This window comes from Salarias fasciatus, chromosome 23, assembly GCF_902148845.1.
Source record: "Salarias fasciatus chromosome 23, fSalaFa1.1, whole genome shotgun sequence".
NCBI classification, from domain to species: domain Eukaryota; kingdom Metazoa; phylum Chordata; class Actinopteri; order Blenniiformes; family Blenniidae; genus Salarias; species Salarias fasciatus.
Window position 1 is genome coordinate 39,463,872 of NC_043766.1, and position 27,619 is coordinate 39,491,490.

Genomic DNA, 27,619 nt, shown 5'->3' on the forward strand with positions numbered 1-27,619 from the left:
CAACCTGAAGAAGAAGCAACAGTGAAAACCAGCTGACTGGACATCAGGGACAGAATTATATGGGTTTGATATTAAGTCATAAATATTTTTGCACAACTTAACATAAGTGCGTGGGCAGCTGTGGTTCAGTGGGGAGAGCAGTGGTCCCACAATTGGGAGGTTGTGAGTTCCATTCCTGTCTCCCACTGTCTACATATCTAAGTGTCCTTGGGGAAGACACTGAACCCTGAATTGCCCCCACTGTAGTACGTGACTTTGGAAAAAGTGTCTGCTTAATAGAAGTGCTTGCAGATAATTTCACAGTTTGGATTTATACATTGTGTTTTGCCATCCTGCAAAAACAAAACAAAAAAAATCTGAAACTTTAACCTTTGTTAAGTATAGAGAATAATTTGCATGGTTTTAAAAATTATTTGTATTTATGGAGAAAAAGAAGTTCCTTTGCAAACATCCTGCTCACAGACACAGACACAAACCAACATGAAAGACTGTGAAGTTCCAGTGGAGAACTCTGTCAGTGACGGTGAGCTGCCTGATCTGACCTGTTCCTACACAGAACACACTCATGGACTCAGCTGCTGAAACACACCCTGCATCATGTGACATTTTTAAAGTTAGACACTATAGATCATGTAGACCAGGGGTCAGCAACCCTTTTGTCATAGAGTGCCAGTTTAAAATTTTGTCATCAGTGTGTGTGCCGTTATCAACTAAAACGCAAGTTAACACAAAATACAAAAAGATTTCCAACATACCTGGAAATTTATTTAATTCAGATAAAGCACATACAATCATATCTTTAAAGATATTTTTTCTAGTATTAACTCCAAAAAGTGCTTTCATAAACGGTGTGCTTTGTGCTCCGCATGCCGATGTTTCTAATTAACTGGTGCCCGTGTTAACTTGTGACCAATAGATGACTGAGACCTTGTAGTCGTTCTAGCAAATGTCGGTATTCTACAGTTACAGTGAGTGTATACATTTAAAGTCTTTAGTGAGTCTTACTTTAACAACTGCTGTTATCAGCAGACACACACAGACTTCCGCCATCATTCGTTAACACGGGAACCAGTTAATCCATAACACCGGCTGGGTGATTGCTCATATTCTGCTATGGAGCTCTTTATACAACTCACTGTTGCACGATTTGCTTCCATCTCACCTCTCCAGTGTTTCTTCTCTTGGGGTTTTTGTTAAAAAAAAATGTTTTGTAGCCACCGTCGTGCTTCTGCTAGTTTTTGACTGTCCTGCTTCCCGTTTACTGCGCACGTCATCACGTCACTACGTATGAGGGAACGCAAGCGCGGAACAAATAATCCCCCGTTTTTTTCTGCTCCGCTGTCAGGCAGCGTTGGGAATGATGTGCCATTGACTTGACTCTTTCAAACCAAATTCTGAGAAAATTCCCCAAAACTGGGAATTTTTTCCTTGTGTTACGGATGACAGTTCTTTAGATAACACACAAAAATGATCCCTGAACAACTCCATCGTGCCTCGCCATACTTTCATGTAGAGACTCCATAAAAATCTTAAAAATTAGGCATGTTTGTCCTCTGTTCTGATGAGAAAACTTCATTTTAATATCTTCTTCCAAATTTAGACTGTGAGCTTTAAAGTCAGTTTATGATGGGTGTGTATTGGAGAGGCCAGAGTGGGAGAGCGGTGTTACAGTGCCAGAGGCTCTCCATTTAAACAGTTTTCTTTCCCTCTCATCCCCACGGCCACATTTGTTTCTCAATTGTCACAATCAACATTGAAATCAAAACGTAGCTACAGTCGTGACTCTCAAAATGCTTTTATTTAGTCTCTATCTCAAACGGTTCTCTCTCCAGAGGCATTTGTTTGAGGAGAGTGCAGAATTTTCTCCCATCTGCTCCAATGCATTTTGGAGACGCCTGAATGCAAAACTTCACTCATCTTTACACACTCGCTGTGGCTGAATGGATGATCCTACAGACAGGAAACTTTCAGGATAAATCCATGAAAGGCTTCTGACGCTTACAGTGGGAAAATAAAATCAACTTCACCTCTCGGTTCTGGAGAAACTATTCTTCAACCATGCACACTGCATGAAAAAGTGCTGATTCACTGTCATGGCTGCTGTGCAGCTGGTCTCCATTGCAACAGACACACCTGTTGTGCTGACTGCTGCTTGATGAGTCTGGATTTTTCCATTAAGACTGGAGCTCTATTGATCCTCTGTTACTCTGACACTGACTCCACTGCTTTTACTGTTGATACAACTTTATTGATCCTTTTTACTCTCAATGGCATCTCAGTGACGCCTTAGTGCTTTTTAACGATTTCAGATTTTTTTTTCAACATTCAACTTTGTCAGAGATCTTCAACCTATTGAAGAACATTTTTTCAGCTTTTTTCACCCAAATCAATTTTTAAAGCTTTTATTTTCAACTTTACAAGTTATTTCAAGCTTTTTTTTTGGAAGCTTTTTTTCTTAACTCTATTTTTTCTTTTCTCTTCTTTCCTGGAAGAGGACGGAGGCGTGGCGGTGGGCTCATTGTGCAGCAGCTCAATGCTCTTAAGCATCAAGCGCCATTTTGTTAGTGTGCTATAATTGTACTGTCGTGACACATAAAGATTGTTGATATTCATTGAACCTTTTTTTTCTTACCAGGTTGAAACTCTACTCAACTTTAATGGTCTGCAGGGGGGAGAACACTATGTACTTCCTTACTGAACTAATGTTGTGCCATCTAATCAGAGTTATAAAGATGAGTACAAAATTCACAAATGACACTACAGAGACTTAAAAGCAGTGCTGTACTTCACATCTGTGGACAGGATGTTTGCAACTGAACTTTTTTCTTCTTTTTTTGTTTTCTTTTTTTAACAAATGAAAACCTTGCTTTTGGGCAGATTTTTTTGGGAGTGGATGGCAAAATTTGGTATACAATCATACTGAACTCATCATGTTCTCCTTATTTGTTGATGAAGTACGTACAGAGCTTTGTTGGAGGCTTTGACCACTGGCAGCAGCTTCAGAAGAGCCTCCTCTGAAGCAGAGTATTTCTTCAGGTCAAACTCCTTCAGATCTTCTTCTGATGACAGTAAGATGAAGACCAGAGCTGACCACTGAGCAGGAGACAGTTCATCTGTGTCAAGATGTCCTGAACTCAGGTACCGTTGGATCTCCTCCACCAGAGAACCATCATTCAGTTCATTCAGACAGTGGAACAGATTGATGCTTCTCTCTGCAGACAGACTCTCACTCAGCTTCTCCTTGATGTACTGGACTGTTTTCTGATTGGACTGTGAGCTACTTCCTGTCTGTGTCAACAGACCTTGAATTGGACTCTGATTGGTCTCCAGTGAAAGACCCAGGAGGAAGCGGAGAAACAAGTCCAGGTGTCCATTTGGACTCTTCAAGGCCTCGTCCACTGCTCTCTGATGGAGATGGTGGAGTTTAGGTTTCTTAAACACTTTCGGCCACCTGAACACTGGTACCTTTTTCATCAGGTTGATTCCAGACTTGATGAAGGTCTGATGGACATGAAGAGCAGCCAGAAACTCCTGAAGGCTCAGATGGATGAAGCAGAACACAGACATCTGGAGGCCTTTCTCCTTTTTAAAGATCTTTGTGAACATTCCTGAGTACTTTAAGGCTACCTCACGGTCAATGCCAGACTTTCTGAGGTCACGTTCATTGAAGATCAGGTTTCCTTCATCCAGCTGATCAAAAGCCAGTTTTCCCAGAGACTTTATCATCTCCCTGCTCTCTGGACTCCAGGTTTCGCGTGAGGCAGTATTGTCATCATATTTGACCTTGTTCCTTTCAGCCTGGACCACCAGGTGGCGGATGTACACCTCAGTCAGGGTCTTGGGCAGCTCTCCTCCCTCTCTGCTCTTCAGCTCCTCCTCCAGAACTGTAGCAGTGATCCAGCAGAAGACCGGGATGTGGCACATGATGTGGAGGCTTCGGGAGGTCTTGATGTGGGAGATGATCCTGCTGGCCTGCTCCTCCTCTCTGAACCTCCTCCTGAAGTACTCCTCCTTCTGGGGGTCGGTGAACCCTCGGACCTCTGTCACCATGTCCACACAGTCAGCAGGGATCTGATTGGCTGCTGCAGGTCGTGTGGTGATCCAGAGGCGAGCAGAGGGAAGCAGTTTCCCACTAATGAGACTTGTCAGCAGAACATCCACTGAGGTGGACTTTCTAATGTCAGTCAGGAACTTAGTGTGGTGGAAGCTCAGAGGGAGTCGACACTCATCCAGACCATCAAAGATGAAGATCACCTGGAATTCTTCAAAGCTGCAGATTCCTGCCTTTTTGGTTTCATTGAAGAAGTGATGAACAAGTCCCACCAAGCTGAACTTCTTCTCCTTCACTCCATTGAGCTCTCTGAAGGTGAATGGAAATATGAAGTGGACGTCCTGGTTGTCTTTGTCTTCAGCCCAGTCCAGAGTGAACTTCTGTGTCAGGACTGTTTTCCCAATGCCAGCCACTCCCTTTGTCAGCACTGTTCTGATTGGTTGAGATCTTCCAGGTGAGGCTTTAAAGATGTCTCCTGGTCTGATGCTTGTTTCTGCTCTGTCTGCTGTCCTGGATGCTGCTTCAATCTGTCTGACCTCATGTTCCTGATTGACCTCTGCAGCCCCTCCCTCTGTGATGTGGAGCTCTGTGTAGATCTGGTTCAGGAGGGTCGGCCTTCCTTGTATCGCGACTCCCTCAAACACGCACTGGAACCTCCTCTTCAGGTTGGACTTGAGTTTCTCCTGACACCTCTTCGATGTTGCTGACAAACGAACCTTTTGAGGACCATCTTTCCCTAATTAGTTTTTTCAGAGACAAAAGAAAACAGCTCGATTTGAGTAATGTTCGTAGTGAAGTATGTAAGGCTTTGCTTCCATACATCACCAGAAACAAGGACATCTTCGTCTTGACATTTGGGTTTTTAAAATCACAGATAATCAACCAAAATTAGGTGCTCGGTAAGAGGTTCCCTAATAAAAAAATGACAAAATATTTTCTTCTGTTTTAGCTTTCTCCTCAGCTCATTGGACTGTGAGCGACACTGGGTGAAAAATGTCATGCAGAAATTCTAAACTAATTCTCAATATCGACTGCAAAGATTTATGGTATCTTATATGTGAGAGACTGTAAGGTCATGTGTCATTTTATTAAATAACACCATCAAGTCGTAGTGTTTCAAGGACTTACCTCCAGGTTCTGAGATGTTTTTGAAGTGTTTCTCCCATACACCCATCATTTTCATTTTCTCTAAAACCATTTCTGTGACGTCTAGAATCTGATTGCTGTAGGCCTGGCGCATCTGATCCACTGTGCCTGTCCTGTCCAATGTCTCCAGTTTACTCGTTGGGATTGGTCTAAACTCTTCAAAGACTCCATCTAGACTTAAATACCACTTGAACTTTTCAAAGTCTTCATGTCTCAAATCCTCCAGGATTCCAAGGAGCACTTCTTGAGGTGAACTCATCTTTGACCTTATTTCACTAAACTTTCACTCTGTGTTCATCGAGTCCCTGGAAAGACCACGGTGAGGAGCTGACATGCTGACGTTCAGGTGAGATGTTTGACTCTGAAAAACACAAAACGAGAATATTCATGAGCTCTGGCTCAGTCAGTTTGTTGTTTCAGGTTCAGTTCTATCAAACACCAATTTCCAGTTGTGTACATTTGTACATATTTTGTATCTACAGTGCCTTGTGGAACTCACTCCAGAAGTTCAGGAAGGATCTCTGAATGATCCGATGTTGTCCTAAATGACTGATGATGATAAATAGAATCCACCTGTGTGTGACAGGTGAAAGGCTGTCCTCCTGTTCAGGAGGTCAGGTGACAGAATGGCCAACAGGTCAGGAGGTCAGGTGACAGGATGGCCTACAGGTCAGGTGACGGACTGCCCCACTTGTCAGCAGGTCAGGTGACGGACTGGCCTACAGGTCTGGCAATAGACTGGCCTACAAGTCAGGTGACATACTGGTCTACAGGTCAGGAGGTCAGGTGACAGGCTGCCCTACAGGTCAGGAGGTCAGGTGACAGGCTGCCCTACAGGTCAGGAGGTCAGGTGACTGGCTGGCCTACAGGTCAGGTGACGGACTGGCCTACAAATCAGGCAACAGACTGGCCTACAGATCAGGCGGTCAGGTGACACTTTGGCCTACAGGTCAGCGGGTCAGGTGACAGAATGGCCGACAGGTCAGATGACAGACCGGCCTACATTTCAGGAGTTTAGGTAACAGACGGGCCTACAGGTCAGGAGGTCAGGTGACAGACTAGCCTACAGGTCAAGCGGCAGACTGGTCTGCAGGTCAGGTGACATATTGGCCTACAGATCAGTAGGTCAGGTGACATATTGGCCTACAGGTCAGGAGGTCAGGTGATAGACTGATCTACAGGTCAGTTGACAGGCTGGCCTACATATCAGGTGACAGACTGGTCTACAGGTCAGGAGGTCAGGTGACAGGCTGCCCTACAGGTCAGGAGGTCAGGTGACAGGCTGCCCTACAGGTCAGGAGGTCAGGTGACAGTCTGCCCTACAGGTCAGGAGGTCAGGTGACTGGCTGGCCTACAGGTCAGGTGACGGACTGGCCTACAAATCAGGCAACAGACTGGCCTACAGGTCAGGCGGTCAGATGACACTTTGGCCTACAGGTCAGCAGGTCAGGTGACAGAATGGCCGACAGGTCAGATGACAGACCGGCCTACATTTCAGGAGTTTAGGTAACAGGCCGGCCTACAGGTCAGGAGGTCAGGTGACAGACTAGCCTACAGGTCAAGCGGCAGACTGGTCTGCAGGTCAGGTGACATATTGGCCTACAGATCAGTAGGTCAGGTGACAGGTTGGCCAACAGGTAAGGAGGTCAGGTGATAGACTGGCCTACATATCAGGTGACAGACTGGCCTACAGGTCAGGTGAGAGGCTGGCCTACAGGTCAGGCGGCAGACTGGCCTACAGGTCAGGTGACATAGTGGCCTCCAGATCAGGAGGTCAGTTGACAGGTTGGCCAACAGGTTAGGAGGTCAGGTGATAGACTGATCTACAGGTCAGGTGACAGCCTGGCCTACAGATCAAGTGACAGGCTGACCTACAGGTCAGGTCAAAGGCTGGCCTACACGTCAGGATGTCAGGTGACACTTTAGCCTACAGGTCAGCACGTCAGGTGACATACTGGCCTACAGGTCAGGAGGTCAGGTGACATTTTGGCCCACAGGTCAGCAGGTCAGGTGACATTTTGGCCTACATTTCAGGAGGTTAGGTAACAGACCGGCCTACATGTCAGGAGGTCAGTTGACAGACTATCCCACAGGTCAGGCGGCAGACTGGTCTGCAGGTCAGGTGACATATTGGCCTACATGTCAGGAGGTCAGGTGACATAGTGGCCTACAGGTCAGGAGGTCAGGTGACATGTTGGCCAACAGGTTAGGAGGTCAGGTGATAGACTGGCCTACATATCAGGTGACAGACTGGCCTACAGGTCAGGTGAGAGGCTGGCCTACAGGTCAGGTCAAAGGCTGGCCTACACGTCAGGATGTCAGGTGACACTTTAGCCTACAGGTCAACATGTCAGGTGATAGACTGGCCTACAGGTCAGGAGGTCAGGTGACATATTGGCCTACAGGTCAGGATGTCAGGTGACATAGTGGCCTACAGATCAGTAGGTCAGGTGACATGTTGGCCAACAGGTTAGGAGGTCAGGTGATAGACTGGCCTACAGGTCAGGTGAAGGACTGGCCAACAAATCAGGCAACATACTGGCCTACAGGTCAGGCGGTCAGGTGACATTTTGGCCTACAGGTCAGCAGGTCAGGTGACATTTTGGCCTACATTTCAGGAGGTTAGGTAACAGACCGGCCTACATGTCAGGAGGTCAGTTGACAGACTATCCTACAGGTCAGGCGGCAGACTGGTCTGCAGGTCAGGAGGTCAGGTGACATAGTGGCCTACAGATCAGTAGGTCAGGTGACATGTTGGCCAACAGGTTAGGAGGTCAGGTGATAGACTGGCCTACATATCAGGTGACAGACTGGCCTACAAGTCAGGTGAGAGGCTGGCCTACAGGTCAGGTCAAAGGCTGGCCTACACGTCAGGATGTCAGGTGACACTTTAGCCTGCAGGTCAGCACGTCAGGTGACATACTGGCCTACAGGTCAGGAGGTCAGGTGACTGGCTGCCCTACAGGTCAGGTGAAGGACTGGCCAACAAATCAGGCAACATACTGGCCTACAGGTCAGGCGGTCAGGTGACATTTTGGCCTACAGGTCAGCAGGTCAGGTGACAGACTGGCCTACAGGTCAGATGACAGACCGGCCTACATTTCAGGAGGTTAGGTAACAGACTAGCCTACAGGTCAGGCGGCAGACTGGTCTGCAGGAGAGGTGACATATTGGCCTACAGGTCAGGAGGTCAGGTGACATAGTGGCCTACAGATCAGGAGGTCAGGTGACAGGTTGGCCAACAGGTTAGGAGGTCAGGTGATAGACTGGCCTACAGGTCAGGTGACAGGCTGACCTACAGGTCAGGTGACAGGCTGACCTACAGGTCAGGTCAAAGGCTGGCCTACACGTCAGGATGTCAGGTGACACTTTAGCCTACAGGTCAACATGTCAGGTGATAGACTGGCCTACAGGTCAGGAGGTCAGGTGACATATTGGCCAACAGGTCAGGAGGTCAGGTGACATATTGGCCTACAGATCATTAGGTCAGGTGACATGTTGGCCAACAGGTTAGGAGGTCAGGTGATAGACTGGCCTACAGATCAGGTGACAGCCTGGCCTACAGGTGAGGTGACAGACTGGCCTACAGGTCAGGTGAGAGGCTGGCCTACAGGTCAGGTGAGAGGCTGACCTACAGGTCAGGTCAAAGGCTGGCCTACACGTCAGGATGTCAGGTGACACTTTAGCCTACAGGTCAACATGTCAGGTGATAGACTGGCCTACAGGTCAGGAGGTCAGGTGACATAGTGGCCTACAGATCAGTAGGTCAGGTGACATGTTGGCCAACAGGTTAGGAGGTCAGGTGACAGACTGGCCTACAGGTCAGGTGAGAGGCTGGCCTGCAGGTCAGGTCAAAGGCTGGCCTACACGTCAGGATGTCAGGTGACACTTTAGCCTACAGGTCAACATGTCAGGTGATAGACTGGCCTACAGGTCAGGAGGTCAGGTGACATATTGGCCTACAGGTCAGGATGTCAGGTGACATAGTGGCCTACAGATCAGTAGGTCAGGTGACATGTTGGCCAACAGGTTAGGAGGTCAGGTGATAGACTGGCCTACAGGTCAGGTGAAGGACTGGCCAACAAATCAGGCAACATACTGGCCTACAGGTCAGGCGGTCAGGTGACATTTTGGCCTACAGGTCAGCAGGTCAGGTGACATTTTGGCCTACATTTCAGGAGGTTAGGTAACAGACCGGCCTACATGTCAGGAGGTCAGTTGACAGACTATCCTACAGGTCAGGCGGCAGACTGGTCTGCAGGTCAGGAGGTCAGGTGACAGACTGGCCTACAGGTCAGGTGAGAGGCTGGCCTACAGGTCAGGTCAAAGGCTGGCCTACACGTCAGGATGTCAGGTGACACTTTAGCCTACAGGTCAACATGTCAGGTGATAGACTGGCCTACAGGTCAGGAGGTCAGGTGACATATTGGACTACAGGTCCGGATGTCAGGTGACATAGTGGCCTACAGATCAGGAGGTCAGGTGACATGTTGGCCAACAGGTTAGGAGGTCAGGTGATAGACTGGCCTACAGGTCAGGTGAAGGACTGGCCAACAAATCAGGCAACATACTGGCCTACATGTCAGGAGGTCAGTTGACAGACTATCCTACAGGTCAGGCGGCAGACTGGTCTGCAGGTCAGGATGTCAGGTGACATAGTGGCCTACAGGTCAGGAGGTCAGGTGACATGTTGGCCAACAGGTTAGGAGGTCAGGTGACATAGTGGCCTACAGATCAGTAGGTCAGGTGACATGTTGGCCAACAGGTTAGGAGGTCAGGTGATAGACTGGCCTACATATCAGGTGACAGACTGGCCTACAAGTCAGGTGAGAGGCTGGCCTGCAGGTCAGGTCAAAGGCTGGCCTACACGTCAGGATGTCAGGTGACACTTTAGCCTGCAGGTCAGCACGTCAGGTGACATCCTGGCCTACAGGTCAGGAGGTCAGGTGACTGGCTGCCCTACAGGTCAGGTGAAGGACTGGCCAACAAATCAGGCAACATTCTGGCCTACAGGTCAGGCGGTCAGGTGACATTTTGGCCTACAGGTCAGCAGGTCAGGTGACAGACTGGCCTACAGGTCATATGACAGACCGGCCTACATTTCAGGAGGTTAGGTAACAGACTAGCCTACAGGTCAGGCGGCAGACTGGTCTGCAGGAGAGGTGACATATTGGCCTACAGGTCAGGAGGTCAGGTGACATAGTGGCCTACAGATCAGGAGGTCAGGTGACAGGTTGGCCAACAGGTTAGGAGGTCAGGGTGATAGACTGGCCTACAGGTCAGTGACAGGCTGACCTACAGGTCAGGTGACAGGCTGACCTACCGGTCAGGTCAAAGGCTGGCCTAACACGTCAGGATGTCAGGTGACACTTTAGCCTACAGGTCAACATGTCAGGTGATAGACCTGGCCTACAGGGCAGGAGGTCAGGTGACATATTGGGCCTACAGGTCAGGAGGTCAGGTGACATGAGTGGTCCTACAGATCAGTAGTCAGGTGACATGTTGGCCACAGGTTAGGAGGTCAGGTGACAGACTGGCCTACAGGTCAGGTTGAGAGGCTGGCCTACAGGTCAGGTCAAAGCTGGCCTACACGTCAGGATGTCAGGTGACACTTTAGCCTACTGGTCAAAGTCAGGATAGGCCTACAGGTCAGGAGGTCAGGTGACATAGTGGCCTACAGATCAGTAGGTCAGGTGACATGTTGGCCAACAGGTTAGGAGGTCAGGTGACATAGTGGCCTACAGATCAGTAGGTCAGGTGACATGTTGGCCAACAGGTTAGGAGGTCAGGTGATAGACTGGCCTACATATCAGGTGACAGACTGGCCTACAGGTCAGGTGAGAGGCTGGCCTACAGGTCAGGTCAAAGGCTGGCCTACACGTCAGGATGTCAGGTGACACTTTAGCCTGCAGGTCAGCACGTCAGGTGACAAACTGGCCTACAGGTCTGGAGGTCAGGTGACTGGCTGCCCTACAGGTCAGGTGAAGGACTGGCCAACAAATCAGGCAACATTCTGGCCTACAGGTCAGGCGGTCAGGTGACATTTTGGCCTACAGGTCAGCAGGTCAGGTGACAGACTGGCCTACAGGTCATATGACAGACCGGCCTACATTTCACGAGGTTAGGTAACAGACTAGCCTACAGGTCAGGCGGCAGACTGGTCTGCAGGAGAGGTGACATCTTGGCCTACAGGTCAGGAGGTCAGGTGACATAGTGGCCTACAGATCAGGAGGTCAGGTGACAGGTTGGCCAACAGGTTAGGAGGTCAGGTGATAGACTGGCCTACAGATCAGGTGACAGCCTGGCCTACAGGTGAGGTGACAGGCTGACCTACAGGTCAGGTGACAGACTGGCCTACAGGTCAGGTGAGAGGCTGGCCTACAGGTCATGTCAAAGGCTGGCCTACACGTCAGGATGTCAGGTGACACTTTAGCCTACAGGTCAACATGTCAGGTGATAGACTGGCCTACAGGTCAGGAGGTCAGGTGACATATTGGCCTACAGGTCAGGAGGTCAGGTGACATAGTGGCCTACAGATCAGTAGGTCAGGTGACAGGTTGGCCAACAGGTTAGGAGGTCAGGTGATAGACTGGCCTACAGATCAGGTGACAGCCTGGCCTACAGGTGAGGTGAGAGGCTGGCCTACAGGTCAGGTGACAGGCTGACCTACAGGTCAGGTGACAGGCTGACCTACAGGTCAGGTCAAAGGCTGGCCTACACGTCAGGATGTCAGGTGACACTTTAGCCTACAGGTCAACATGTCAGGTGATAGACTGGCCTACAGGTCAGGAGGTCAGGTGACATATTGGCCTACAGGTCAGGAGGTCAGGTCACATAGTGGCCTACAGATCAGTAGGTCAGGTGACATGTTGGCCAACAGGTTAGGAGGTCAGGTGACAGACTGGCCTACAGGTCAGGTGAGAGGCTGGCCTACAGGTCAGGTCAAAGGCTGGCCTACACGTCAGGATGTCAGGTGACACTTTAGCCTACTGGTCAACATGTCAGGTGATAGACTGGCCTACAGGTCAGGAGGTCAGGTGACATATTGGCCTACAGGTCAGGATGTCAGGTGACATAGTGGCCTACAGATCAGTAGGTCAGGTGACATGTTGGCCAACAGGTTCGGAGGTCAGGTGATAGACTGGCCTACAGGTCAGGTGAAGGACTGGCCAACAAATCAGGCAACATACTGGCCTACAGGTCAGGCGGTCAGGTGACATTTTGGCCTACAGGTCAGCAGGTCAGGTGACATTTTGGCCTACATTTCAGGAGGTTAGGTAACAGACCGGCCTACATGTCAGGAGGTCAGTTGACAGACTATCCTACAGGTCAGGCGGCAGACTGGTCTGCAGGTCAGGTGACATATTGGCCTACAGGTCAGAAGGTCAGGTGACATAGTGGCCTACAGATCAGTAGGTCAGGTGACATGTTGGCCAACAGGTTAGGAGGTCAGGTGATAGACTGGCCTACATATCAGGAGACAGACTGGCCTACAAGTCAGGTGAGAGGCTGGCCTACAGGTCAGGTCAAAGGCTGGTCTACACGTCAGGATGTCAGGTGACACTTTAGCCTGCAGGTCAGCACGTCAGGTGACATACTGGCCTACAGGTCAGGAGGTCAGGTGACTGGCTGCCCTACAGGTCAGGTGAAGGACTGGCCAACAAATCAGGCAACATACTGGCCTACAGGTCAGGCGGTCAGGTGACATTTTGGCCTACAGGTCAGCAGGTCAGGTGACAGACTGGCCTACAGGTCAGATGACAGACCGGCCTACATTTCAGGAGGTTAGGTAACAGACTAGCCTACAGGTCAGGCGGCAGACTGGTCTGCAGGAGAGGTGACATATTGGCCTACAGGTCAGGAGGTCCGGTGACATATTGGCCTACAGATCAGTAGGTCAGGTGACAGGTTGGCCAACAGGTTAGGAGGTCAGGTGATAGACTGGCCTACAGATCAGGTGACAGCCTGGCCTACAGGTGAGGTGACAGGCTGACCTACAGGTCAGGTGACAGACTGGCCTACAGGTCAGGTGAGAGGCTGACCTACAGGTCAGGTCAAAGGCTGGCCTACACGTCAGGATGTCAGGTGATACTTTAGCCTACAGGTCAACATGTCAGGTGATAGACTGGCCTACAGGTCAGGAGGTCAGGTGACATAGTGGCCTACAGATCAGTAGGTCAGGTGACATGTTGGCCAACAGGTTAGGAGGTCAGGTGACATAGTGGCCTACAGATCAGTAGGTCAGGTGACATGTTGGCCAACAGGTTAGGAGGTCAGGTGATAGACTGGCCTACATATCAGGTGACAGACTGGCCTACAAGTCAGGTGAGAGGCTGGCCTACAGGTCAGGTCAAAGGCTGGCCTACACGTCAGGATGTCAGGTGACACTTTAGCCTGCAGGTCAGCACGTCAGGTGACATACTGGCCTAGAGGTCTGGAGGTCAGGTGACTGGCTGCCCTACAGGTCAGGTGAAGGACTGGCCAACAAATCAGGCAACATTTTGGCCTACAGGTCAGGCGGTCAGGTGACATTTTGGCCTACAGGTCAGCAGGTCAGGTGACAGACTGGCCTACAGGTCATATGACAGACCGGCCTACATTTCACGAGGTTAGGTAACAGACTAGCCTACAGGTCAGGCGGCAGACTGGTCTGCAGGAGAGGTGACATATTGGCCTACAGGTCAGGAGGTCAGGTGACATATTGGCCTACAGATCAGTAGGTCAGGTGACAGGTTGGCCAACAGGTTAGGAGGTCAGGTGATAGACTGGCCTACAGATCAGGTGACAGCCTGGCCTACAGGTGAGGTGACAGGCTGACCTACAGGTCAGGTGACATACTGGCCTACAGGTGAGGTGAGAGGCTGACCTACAGGTCAGGTCAAAGGCTGGCCTACACGTCAGGATGTCAGGTGACACTTTAGCCTACAGGTCAACATGTCAGGTGATAGACTGGCCTACAGGTCAGGAGGTCAGGTGACATAGTGGCCTACAGATCAGTAGGTCAGGTGACATATTGGCCTACAGGTCAGGAGGTCAGGTGACATAGTGGCCTACAGATCAGTAGGTCAGGTGACATGTTGGCCAACAGGTTAGGAGGTCAGGTGATAGACTGGCCTACATATCAGGTGACAGACTGGCCTACAAGTCAGGTGAGAGGCTGGCCTACAGGTCAGGTCAAAGGCTGGCCTACACGTCACGATGTCAGGTGACACTTTAGCCTGCAGGTCAGCACGTCAGGTGACATACTGGCCTACAGGTCAGGAGGTCAGGTGACTGGCTGCCCTACAGGTCAGGTGAAGGACTGGCCAACAAATCAGGCAACATACTGGCCTACAGGTCAGGCGGTCAGGTGACATATTGGCCTACAGGTCAGCAGGTCAGGTGACAGACTGGCCTACAGGTCAGATGACAGACCGGCCTACATTTCAGGAGGTTAGGTAACAGACTAGCCTACAGGTCATGCGGCAGACTGGTCTGCAGGAGAGGTGACATATTGGCCTACAGGTCAGGAGGTCAGGTGACATATTGGCCTACAGATCAGTAGGTCAGGTGACAGGTTGGCCAACAGGTTAGGAGGTCAGGTGATAGACTGGCCTACAGATCAGGTGACAGCCTGGCCTACAGGTGAGGTGACAGGCTGACCTACAGGTCAGGTGACAGACTGGCCTACAGGTCAGGTGAGAGGCTGACCTACAGGTCAGGTCAAAGGCTGGCCTACACGTCAGGATGTCAGGTGACACTTTAGCCTACAGGTCAACATGTCAGGTGATAGACTGGCCTACAGGTCAGGAGGTCAGGTGACATATTGGCCTACAGGTCAGGAGGTCAGGTGACATAGTGGCCTACAGATCAGTAGGTCAGGTGACATGTTGGCCAACAGGTTAGGAGGTCAGGTGACAGACTGGCCTACAGGTCAGGTGAGAGGCTGGCCTACAGGTCAGGTCAAAGGCTGGCCTACACGTCAGGATGTCAGGTGACACTTTAGCCTACAGGTCAACATGTCAGGTGATAGACTGGCCTACAGGTCAGGAGGTCAGGTGACATATTGGCCTACAGGTCAGGATGTCAGGTGACATAGTGGCCTACAGATCAGTAGGTCAGGTGACATGTTGGCCAACAGGTTCGGAGGTCAGGTGATAGACTGGCCTACAGGTCAGGTGAAGGACTGGCCAACAATCAGGCAACATACTGGCCTACAGGTCAGGCGGTCAGGTGACATTTTGGCCTACAGGTCAGCAGGTCAGGTGACATTTTGGCCTACATTTCAGGAGGTTAGGTAACAGACCGGCCTACATGTCAGGAGGTCAGTTGACAGACTATCCTACAGGTCAGGCGGCAGACTGGTCTGCAGGTCAGGATGTCAGGTGACATAGTGGCCTACAGGTCAGGAGGTCAGGTGACATGTTGGCCAACAGGTTAGGAGGTCAGGTGACATAGTGGCCTACAGATCAGTAGGTCAGGTGACATGTTGGCCAACAGGTTAGGAGGTCAGGTGATAGACTGGCCTACATATCAGGTGACAGACTGGCCTACAAGTCAGGTGAGAGGCTGGCCTACAGGTCAGGTCAAAGGCTGGCCTACACGTCAGGATGTCAGGTGACACTTTAGCCTGCAGGTCAGCACGTCAGGTGACATACTGGCCTACAGGTCAGGAGGTCAGGTGACTGGCTGCCCTACAGGTCAGGTGAAGGACTGGCCAACAAATCAGGCAACACTCTGGCCTACAGGTCAGGCGGTCAGGTGACATTTTGGCCTACAGGTCAGCAGGTCAGGTGACAGACTGGCCTACAGGTCAGATGACAGACCGGCCTACATTTCAGGAGGTTAGGTAACAGACTAGCCTACAGGTCAGGCGGCAGACTGGTCTGCAGGAGAGGTGACATATTGGCCTACAGGTCAGGAGGTCCGGTGACATATTGGCCTACAGATCAGTAGGTCAGGTGACAGGTTGGCCAACAGGTTAGAAGGTCAGGTGATAGACTGGCCTACAGATCAGGTGACAGCCTGGCCTACAGGTGAGGTGACAGGCTGACCTACAGGTCAGGTGACAGACTGGCCTACAGGTCAGGTGAGAGGCTGACCTACAGGTCAGGTCAAAGGCTGGCCTACACGTCAGGATGTCAGGTGACACTTTAGCCTACAGGTCAACATGTCAGGTGATAGACTGGCCTACAGGTCAGGAGGTCAGGTGACATAGTGGCCTACAGATCAGTAGGTCAGGTGACATGTTGGCCAACAGGTTAGGAGGTCAGGTGACATAGTGGCCTACAGATCAGTAGGTCAGGTGACATGTTGGCCAACAGGTTAGGAGGTCAGGTGATAGACTGGCCTACATATCAGGTGACAGACTGGCCTACAGGTCAGGTGAGAGGCTGGCCTACAGGTCAGGTCAAAGGCTGGCCTACACGTCAGGATGTCAGGTGACACTTTAGCCTGCAGGTCAGCACGTCAGGTGACATACTGGCCTACAGGTCTGGAGGTCAGGTGACTGGCTGCCCTACAGGTCAGGTGAAGGACTGGCCAACAAATCAGGCAACATTCTGGCCTACAGGTCAGGCGGTCAGGTGACATTTTGGCCTACAGGTCAGCAGGTCAGGTGACAGACTGGCCTACAGGTCATATGACAGACCGGCCTACATTTCAGGAGGTTAGGTAACAGACTAGCCTACAGGTCAGGCGGCAGACTGGTCTGCAGGAGAGGTGACATATTGGCCTACAGGTCAGGAGGTCAGGTGACATATTGGCCTACAGATCAGTAGGTCAGGTGACAGGTTGGCCAACAGGTTAGGAGGTCAGGTGATAGACTGGCCTACAGATCAGGTGACAGCCTGGCCTACAGGTGAGGTGACAGGCTGACCTACAGGTCAGGTGACATACTGGCCTACAGGTGAGGTGAGAGGCTGACCTACAGGTCAGGTCAAAGGCTGGCCTACACGTCAGGATGTCAGGTGACACTTTAGCCTACAGGTCAACATGTCAGGTGATAGACTGGCCTACAGGTCAGGAGGTCAGGTGACATAGTGGCCTACAGATCAGTAGGTCAGGTGACATGTTGGCCAACAGGTTAGGAGGTCAGGTGACATAGTGGCCTACAGATCAGTAGGTCAGGTGACATGTTGGCCAACAGGTTAGGAGGTCAGGTGATAGACTGGCCTACATATCAGGTGACAGACTGGCCTACAAGTCAGGTGAGAGGCTGGCCTACAGGTCAGGTCAAAGGCTGGCCTACACGTCAGGATGTCAGGTGACACTTTAGCCTGCAGGTCAGGCGGTCAGGTGACATATTGGCCTACAGGTCAGCAGGTCAGGTGACAGACTGGCCTACAGGTCAGATGACAGACCGGCCTACATTTCAGGAGGTTAGGTAACAGACTAGCCTACAGGTCAGGCGGCAGACTGGTCTGCAGGAGAGGTGACATATTGGCCTACAGGTCAGGAGGTCAGGTGACATATTGGCCTACAGATCAGTAGGTCAGGTGACAGGTTGGCCAACAGGTTAGGAGGTCAGGTGATAGACTGGCCTACAGATCAGGTGACAGCCTGGCCTACAGGTGAGGTGACAGGCTGACCTACAGGTCAGGTGACAGACTGGCCTACAGGTCAGGTGAGAGGCTGACCTACAGGTCAGGTCAAAGGCTGGCCTACACGTCAGGATGTCAGGTGACACTTTAGCCTACAGGTCAACATGTCAGGTGATAGACTGGCCTACAGGTCAGGAGGTCAGGTGACATAGTGGCCTACAGATCAGTAGGTCAGGTGACATGTTGGCCAACAGGTTAGGAGGTCAGGTGACAGACTGGCCTACAGGTCAGGTGAGAGGCTGGCCTACAGGTCAGGTCAAAGGCTGGCCTACACGTCAGGATGTCAGGTGACACTTGAGCCTACAGGTCAACATGTCAGGTGATAGACTGGCCTACAGGTCAGGAGGTCAGGTGACATATTGGCCTACAGGTCAGGATGTCAGGTGACATAGTGGCCTACAGATCAGTAGGTCAGGTGACATGTTGGCCAACAGGTTAGGAGGTCAGGTGATAGACTGGCCTACAGGTCAGGTGAAGGACTGGCCAACAAATCAGGCAACATACTGGCCTACAGGTCAGGCGGTCAGGTGACATTTTGGCCTGCAGGTCAGCAGGTCAGGTGACATTTTGGCCTACATTTCAGGAGGTTAGGTAACAGACTGGCCTGCATGTCAGGAGGTCAGTTGACAGACTATCCTACAGGTCAGGCGGCAGACTGGTCTGCAGGTCAGGTGACATATTGGCCTACAGGTCAGGAGGTCAGGTGACATAGTGGCCTACAGATCAGTAGGTCAGGTGACATGTTGGCCAACAGGTTAGGAGGTCAGGTGATAGACTGGCCTACATATCAGGTGACAGACTGGCCTACAAGTCAGGTGAGAGGCTGGCCTACAGGTCAGGTCAAAGGCTGGCCTCCACGTCAGGATGTCAGGTGACACTTTAGCCTGCAGGTCAGCACGTCAGGTGACATACTGGCCTACAGGTCAGGAGGTCAGGTGACTGGCTGCCCTACAGGTCAGGTGAAGGACTGGCCAACAAATCAGGCAACATACTGGCCTACAGGTCAGGCGGTCAGGTGACATTTTGGCCTACAGGTCAGCAGGTCAGGTGACAGACTGGCCTACAGGTCAGATGACAGACCGGCCTACATTTCAGGAGGTTAGGTAACAGACTAGCCTACAGGTCAGGCGGCAGACTGGTCTGCAGGAGAGGTGACATATTGGCCTACAGGTCAGGAGGTCAGGTGACATATTGGCCTACAGATCAGTAGGTCAGGTGACAGGTTGGCCAACAGGTTAGGAGGTCAGGTGATAGACTGGCCTACAGATCAGGTGACAGCCTGGCCTACAGGTGAGGTGACAGGCTGACCTACAGGTCAGGTGACAGACTGGCCTACAGGTCAGGTGAGAGGCTGACCTACAGGTCAGGTCAAAGGCTGGCCTACACGTCAGGATGTCAGGTGACACTTTAGCCTACAGGTCAACATGTCAGGTGATAGACTGGCCTACAGGTCAGGAGGTCAGGTGACATAGTGGCCTACAGATCAGTAGGTCAGGTGACATGTTGGCCAACAGGTTAGGAGGTCAGGTGACATAGTGGCCTACAGATCAGTAGGTCAGGTGACATGTTGGCCAACAGGTTAGGAGGTCAGGTGATAGACTGGCCTACATATCAGGTGACAGACTGGCCTACAGGTCAGGTGAGAGGCTGGCCTACAGGTCAGGTCAAAGGCTGGCCTACACGTCAGGATGTCAGGTGACACTTTAGCCTGCAGGTCAGCACGTCAGGTGACATCCTGGCCTACAGGTCAGGAGGTCAGGTGACTGGCTGCCCTACAGGTCAGGTGAAGGACTGGCCAACAAATCAGGCAACATTCTGGCCTACAGGTCAGGCGGTCAGGTGACATTTTGGCCTACAGGTCAGCAGGTCAGGTGACAGACTGGCCTACAGGTCATATGACAGACCGGCCTACATTTCACGAGGTTAGGTAACAGACTAGCCTACAGGTCAGGCGGCAGACTGGTCTGCAGGAGAGGTGACATATTGGCCTACAGGTCAGGAGGTCAGGTGACATAGTGGCCTACAGATCAGGAGGTCAGGTGACAGGTTGGCCAACAGGTTAGGAGGTCAGGTGATAGACTGGCCTACAGGTCAGGTGACAGGCTGACCTACAGGTCAGGTGACAGGCTGACCTACAGGTCAGGTCAAAGGCTGGCCTACACGTCAGGATGTCAGGTGACACTTTAGCCTACAGGTCAACATGTCAGGTGATAGACTGGCCTACAGGTCAGGAGGTCAGGTGACATATTGGCCTACAGGTCAGGAGGTCAGGTGACATAGTGGCCTACAGATCAGTAGGTCAGGTGACATGTTGGCCAACAGGTTAGGAGGCCAGGTGATAGACTGGCCTACAGGTCAGGTGAAGGACTGGCCAACAAATCAGGCAACATACTGGCCTACAGGTCAGGCGGTCAGGCAGTGTTGGGCAAGTTACTTTAAAAAAGTAATTAGTTAGAATTACAAATTACTTCTCCCAAAAAGTAATTGAGTTAGTAACTCAGTTACCTCACTGAAAAAGTAATTAGTTACTCAGCAAAGTAACTGACGTTATTTTTCATGTTCTACACATTACCACATTCTATAACATCTATAACATCAAAGATGTTTATATCAACTGATTGAAGAATAAAAACACTTTATACAGTATTTTAGAACATTTAGTATTTATTTGAACTAAATTGCAGCCTGTTAAGAAAACACAAATGTAAACTTCTGGCCATTAAGTATTGAAAATCTCTGTAACTGTACATTCAGCCTACTGTGTTCCAGTGGACCTGCAGTCAGTGTTCAGCTCGGCTCTGGTCGCCTGCTGGTTGCTTGTTTTAACAGAGCGGTCCCTCTCCCTCCTGCTGCGTTTGGACTCGGGGTCGGGTTAGCAGCAGCAGCAAAGTGTCATGCTAGCATGTGGCAGACGTGGATGAAGTCTCCAGTGAGGCTTCCAGTTTCAGAACGCTACCTTTCTATGTCCTGGGCTCGAGCTCCACGCCATTGTCTCTGTCTTGTGTTTACCGGTCAGCGCGTGCAGCGAGTGAGACACGTGGGCAGGGTATGCCCGCCCACCAACCAATCAGCATCGCGTCTTCATCACCCCCCCCCCCCCCCCCCCCTTCCCCTCTCCCCCCTCCTCCCTGCTCTCTCCTGCAGCTGATGTGTGCGGCAGCAGCGGACATTCGTGCTTCATTCAGTCAGTAGTAACGCGCCACTTCATATTTTTAGTAACGGTAACGGCGTTGCAACGATGGGAAAAGTAACTAATTAGATTATTCGTTACTGAAAAAAATAACGCCGTTACTAACGCCGTTTATTCTAACACCGTTATTCCCAACACTGCGGTCAGGTGACATTTTGGCCTACAGGTCAGCAGGTCAGGTGACAGACTGGCCTACAGGTCAGGTGAGAGGCTGGCCTACAGGTCAGGTCAAAGGCTGGCCTACACGTCAGGATGTCAGGTGACACTTTAGCCTACAGGTCAACATGTCAGGTGATAGACTGGCCTACAGGTCAGGAGGTCAGGTGACATATTGGCCTACACGTCAGGATGTCAGGTGACACTTTAGCCTGCAGGTCAGCACGTCAGGTGACATACTGGCCTACAGGTCAGGAGGTCAGGTGACTGGCTGCCCTACAGGTCAGGCGGCAGATGGGTCTGCAGGTCAGGTGGCATATTGGCCTACAGGTCAGGAGGTCAGGTGACATGTTGGCCAACAGGTCAGGAGGTCAAATGATAGACTGGCCTACAGATCAGGTGACAGCCTGGCCTACAGATCAGGTGACAGGCTGGTCTACAGGTCAGGTGAGAGGCTGGCCTACAGGTCAGGTGACAGGGTGACCTACAGGTCAGGTGACAGGCTGACCTACAGGTCAGGTCAAAGGCTGGCCTACACGTCAGGATGTCAGGTGACACTTTAGCCTACAGGTCAGCACGTCAGGTGACATATTGGCCTACAGATCAGGTGATGGACTGCCCTACTGGCCAACAGGTCAGGTGACAGGCTGGCCTACATATAAGGTGACAGACTGATCTACAGGTCAGGCGACAGACTGGCCTACAGGTCAGGAGGTCAGTTGACAAGCTGACCTACAGGTCAGGTGATGGACTGGCCTGCAGGCCTACAGCTCCTCTCCCCCTCTGACTTCATGCTCCTCCTCTGCCTCCTTGCTTGTTCCTCTTCCTGCTCCTTCCTGTCTGACTTTTAGGATCTGTGCGGGCCTGTGTGTGTGTGTGTGTGTGTGTGTGTGTGTGTGTGTGTGTGTGTGTGTGTGTGTGTGTGTGTGTGTGTGTGTGTGTAGAAATTCTGATGAAGAAGGGAGTGGTTCAGAGACAAGAACGCCTGACTATGCCGAGAGTGTCACAATGTGTTTAGACAAGTTAGCATGACCACACACACACACACACACACACACACACACACACACACACACACACACACACACACACACACACACACAGGCCAAAATAGTCACACAGAAACAAATCACTGCATCTCTTACAAACACACTCAGTCAATCAAAGTCTCTTTTCTGTATTGTGACAGTCTTTAAATCAAACCCTGACGTTAGAAAAGCTTTGAGACAAAGCAGAAGAGTCAGTCAGACAGATCTCCATGTTCCTCACCTCAGATCAGCTTCATGCTGCCGCTGGTCTCCGCTCAGTCCTGCTGTCTGTCTGAGTGTGTCTGATGTGAGGACGCCGTTTAAATCCACCTTCAGAGTGACGTCAGCAACAGTGTAGCGGCAGCACAGCAGCACACACACATGTGGAGACATGAAGGCGGCACGGCTCAATAACATCCAATCCCTTCCCGACACTGAGCTCAGAATAAAGAGGGAGGTTTTCTGGGGCAGCAGTTCCACTCACAACGTCCCACTCTGATGGAAAAAGCCTTCAATTCACAGTGACAGTGAAATGTGCTAAAATCCACCTTCTGAGATGAACCTACAGCCTTCTTGAAGCCAAATATCAATCAATCAATCTTCATTTGAAAAAGCACTTTTCATATTCATAGCAGCAGCGCAAAGTGCTGAACAGTAAAATTGGTCATGAAAACAAAAAAGAACAAACTGCACCAGATCCGTATGCACACACACACACACACACACACACACACACACACACACAAACAAATCCATTTTGTGTTTCATGAAAGAGGAGACAAGGCCTGGCCCTGAGCATCATGGGAGACAGCAGCAGTGGGGCCGCCCACACCGGGAGAACTCAGGGCCGTTAGTACTGCTCCTGGGTTGGAGTCTCTCATGTGGAATAGTGAGTTTAATCTAAGCTGAGGATCCTGCACAGAAAAAGAGCCATCCATCCATCCATCATCCATCCAGCCATCCATCCATCCATCATCCATCCATCCATCCATCTTCAACCACTTATCCAGGACCACTTGAGGACAAACTAAACCACCATGGACAAAAAAAAATGACAAAATCAATAAATTGAAAATAAGCTACTGTAGAGCTGAAAGGAGGTGGAGGAAATCCAAGTACTTGACTGTACATCACCAGATCCTACGGCAGCAACTCAACATTCATCATAATCATTGTTGTCACTAACGCGCAGATTAAAATAACGCGTTAATTAACGCGTTATTTTAATCTGATTACTTTTTCAGTAACGAGCAATCTAACGCGTTCGTTTTTCCAAACCAGTAATCTGATTAAAGTTAGTTTCCTAAGTGACTGTGTGTTACTGTTTTGTTATTGCCTCATAAGATATTGTAACGTTCTGCGATCCACGAAGCCCCAGACGTCCCGGGTCGTCCCAAACGGCTTTTTTAGTTTACTGAGGCCAAGCAGACCAAAACGCTCCACTCAAACTCTCTCCAACGTGAACACAACACCAACAGGCTGGCTTCAGCCGCCTGTCTAGTCTTAGAGCGCCACCTTCAGGAACAATGGTGCAACAGCACGTTTAACTGACCACTGTTGACTCAAGATTCATTACAACATGTGAATTTCTAAGAGAAAATGTTTCTCTTGCATTTGGAAGTGACATCGCATGTCACGTTTCCCCGGGGGAGGACAGAACGCCGGGTCGCGTCTGTTAAAGCTGTAATACAGGATTTTCTCGAAAAGACCAAGCCAAACGTCCGTTACTCGCTTTTAGAAAAACGCGCATGCGCCAGACCGTCCTGCCTGCTGGACGGCTTCTCCAGAGGAAACGCCTGTGGCTCTTCCCCGAGCGTGCACGGCTCTGTTTACTGTGTCTGCGATCGGCCTCGCTCATTAAGCTGATTTTACAAAACAGTTCCAGTTTCATGGTGTCAGACCAGCCTGCAGGTGTAGCGTGTTCTACACCAGTTTCTGTACCGTAAAGCCGATGAAGCAGAAACAACAAAACATGCTCATGTTTCAGGTTCCTGCTCTTTCAATAAAGTATGATTTAAACAACCAGCTGTCGTTCTTATGTTGAGGCCGCACAGGGAGGAAATCGGTAAAAAGTACCTAAGTTACTTTTAAAGGAACTTAGTTACTTTGATATTTAAGTAATCAGTAAAGTAACTAGATTTTTGATAATTAATCAGTAATTGGATTACCTTTTCAAGTAATCTGTGACAACACTGATAATAATGCAGTGAAAATCAGCAGGAACTTCCCATTTCTCTCAAGTTATCTCAGTATCTCAAGTTATCTGTGTGTGTGTGTGTGTGTGTGTGTGTTTGTGTGTGTGTGTGTGTGTTCATGCAAACTTATCAACACATTGTGACACTCCCTGCATGTCCAGGTGTCCTTATCTCTGAACCACTTCCTTCTTTCTCACACACACAGGCAGAGGAGGAGGAGGGAGGGGGAAGAGGAAGACGAGGTGGAGGAGCAGAAATTCCATTCAGCAGCTCCACACAGTCATCTGCTTTACAGGGAAAAACTTAGAGCAGAACTCTGCAGCTTTTGCTCTGGCGCTCCCCCTACTGGTCTCCTGTGAAAGCTCACTGTGTGGACTGTCTGGGAGGAGGTTCCACAGAGAGAGTCTCAGCAAACAGAATCCTCCACATGAGAAAGACTCATGGGAACTCGTTGAATTCTTTTTGTCCTTTTATCTCTTTTCTCACTCTCTGCACCAGCTTTTTCAATCTGTATTCCTCCCGATCCGTCAGCTCCCTTACTTTGTACTTTATGTTGACTTTACCAAAATAAACTAAAACCTCCAGATCTGAGCAGTCCTCCTCCACCTTCACACCTTTTTTATTCTTGGTTCTTTCCAAGAATCTCTTCATTGTTGTTGTTCCATAAACTCCTCCTGGACCTCCCCAGCTATTAAGTCCCAGTGATGCTGTCCACCCTCCTCTAGAGAGTCTCTGGTCCCTCCTCCACCCTCCTCCAGAGAGTCTCTGGTCCCTCCTCCACCCTCCTCCAGAGAGTCTCTGGTCCCTCCTCCACCCTCCTCTAGAGAGTCTCTGCTCCCTCCTCCACCCTCCTCTAGAGAGTCTCTGGTCCCTCCTCCACCCTCCTCCAGAGAGTCTCTGCTCCCTCCTCCACCCTCCTCCAGAGAGTCTCTGCTCCCTCCTCCACCCTCCTCCAGAGAGTCTCTGGTCCCTCCTCCACCCTCCTCCAGAGAGTCTCTGCTCCCTCCTCCACCCTCCTCCAGAGAGTCTCTGCTCCCTCCTCCACCCTCCTCTAGAGAGTCTCTGGTCCCTCCTCCACCCTCAGAGAGAGAGTCTCAGGTCCCTCCTCCACCCTCCTCCAGAGAGTCTCTGGTCCCTCCTCCACCCTCCTCCAGAGAGTCTCTGCTCCCTCCTCCAACCTCCTCTAGAGAGTCTCTGCTCCCTCCTCCACCCTCCTCTAGAGAGTCTCTGGTCCCTCCTCCACCCTCAGAGAGAGAGTCTCAGGTCCCTCCTCCACCCTCCTCTAGAGAGTCTCTGGTCCCTCCTCCACCCTCAGAGAGAGAGTCTCAGGTCCCTCCTCCACCCTCCTCCAGAGAGTCTCAGGTCCCTCCTCCACCCTCCTCTAGAGAGTCTCTGGTCCCTCCTCCACCCTCCTCCAGAGAGTCTCTGCTCCCTCCTCCACCCTCCTCTAGAGAGTCTCTGCTCCCTCCTCCACCCTCCTCTAGAGAGTCTCTGGTCCCTCCTCCACCCTCCTCTAGAGAGTCTCTGCTCCCTCCTCCACCCTCCTCTAGAGAGTCTCTGCTCCCTCCTCCACCCTCCTCTAGAGAGTCTCTGGTCCCTCCTCCACCCTCCTCTAGAGAGTCTCTGCTCCCTCCTCCACCCTCCTCTAGAGAGTCTCTGGTCCCTCCTCCACCCTCCTCTAGAGAGTCTCTGCTCCCTCCTCCACCCTCCTCTAGAGAGTCTCTGGTCCCTCCTCCACCCTCCTCTAGAGAGTCTCTGCTCCCTCCTCCACCCTCCTCTAGAGAGTCTCTGGTCCCTCCTCCACCCTCCTCTAGAGAGTCTCTGGTCCCTCCTCCACCCTCCTCCAGAGAGTCTCTGGTCCCTCCTCCACCCTCCTCTAGAGAGTCTCTGCTCCCTCCTCCACCCTCCTCCAGAGAGTCTCTGGTCCCTCCTCCACCCTCAGAGAGAGAGAGAGAGAGAGAGAGAGGTTGGTACATCAGGGTTCTTGTTTCCTGTTGAGCTCTGACTCCCCTTCAGATCAGAACGTGTCTGAACACATTGTGACGCTCGCTGAGCACTCAGGAGCTCAGGTGATACACACACACACACACAGACACATTCTCCCTCCCTCTCTTTCTCAACCTCTCTCTCCCTCTCTCCCTCTCTCTCTCTCTCTCTCTCTCTGGACACACAGTCAAACACACTTCAGTGACTGCAGTGAATCAGAGTTTGTTGTGATGAAATGTGTTTAAATGATGGAGTGAAGGAGGGGTCAGAGGTCACTGGCTGCTTCCTGCTCCAGAACAAAGCAACATGTGAAACACACCCACAGGATGTCAAACCGGCCAACACTCCTGATTGGTCCAGGATCCTCCTGATTGGTCCAGGATCCTCCTGATTGGTCCAGGGTTCTCCTGATTGGTCCAGGCTTCTCCTGATTGGTCCAGGCTTCTCCTGATTGGTCCAGGGTTCTCCTGATTGGTCCAGGATCCTCCTGATTGGTCCAGGATCCTCCTGATTGGTCCAGGATCCTCCTGATTGGTCCAGGATTCTCTTGGTTGGTCCAGGGTTCTCCTGATTGGTCCAGGATTCTCAGGACCCAGACGATGTACAGTGATCCCAGAGCCCAGAGCCCAGCCACCACACCAGGAAGAGGTCCACCTGTCCAGGAGGGGCAGAGGAAGACCCCGTCCAGGACCCCCAGCAGCCAGGGGCTGCATGTGCACATGTTGGCACTGACAGATGTAGCGGGGGCCTGGAGCCAGTCCCAGCTTCATATGGGTGGGGGCGAGGTCACCCTGGACAGTCCACCAGTCTGTCTCAGGGCCAAAACAGAGACAGACAACCAGGAACACTCACACCGAGGGGCAACTTAGGGCCGTCAGTTGACCTGATATGCATGTTGGACTGTAGGAGGAAGCCAGAGTACCTGGAGGGAACACACACACACACACACACACACACACACACACACACACACACACACACACACACACACACACACACACACACACACACAGGGAGAACATGCAAACTCCACACAGAAAGGCTCCAGGCCCCGGCCAGGATTTGGACCCAGGGCCTTCTTGCTGTGAGGTCAGATCACCAATCACTACACCACCACCACCAAAGTGTGTGTGTGTTTGTGTGTCAAACATGTCCAAACACATTGTGGCACTCCCTGCATACTCAGGAGTTCCTGTCTCTGAAACACTCCCTTCTTCCTCAGAATACAACCCCCCTTCACACACACACACACACACACACAGAGCACACACTGAGTCACACAGCCA

General features: G+C 51.1%; 1 protein-coding gene across 2 annotated transcripts in view; it reads right to left on the bottom strand.

Moving 5' to 3' along the window:
• Positions 1-295: 295 nt before the first annotated feature.
• The window catches only part of LOC115382203 (NLR family CARD domain-containing protein 3-like), a 617,169-nt gene continuing 589,845 nt past the window's right edge, over positions 296-27,619 (bottom strand). Inside the window, exons 5-8 of one of the 2 annotated variants that reach the window (XM_030083899.1) lie at positions 22,394-22,482; positions 5,180-5,558; positions 2,963-4,787; positions 296-332 (exon numbers count right to left, since the gene is read on the bottom strand). In XM_030083899.1, coding sequence (XP_029939759.1) covers positions 311-332; positions 2,963-4,787; positions 5,180-5,456 — 2,124 coding nt within the window. In that variant the 5' untranslated portion in view covers positions 5,457-5,558; positions 22,394-22,482 and the 3' untranslated portion in view covers positions 296-310. Of the gene's footprint in view, positions 333-2,585; positions 4,788-5,179; positions 5,559-22,393; positions 22,483-27,619 lie in introns of those variants that run through there. The other variant, XM_030083898.1, reaches the window with a different exon arrangement.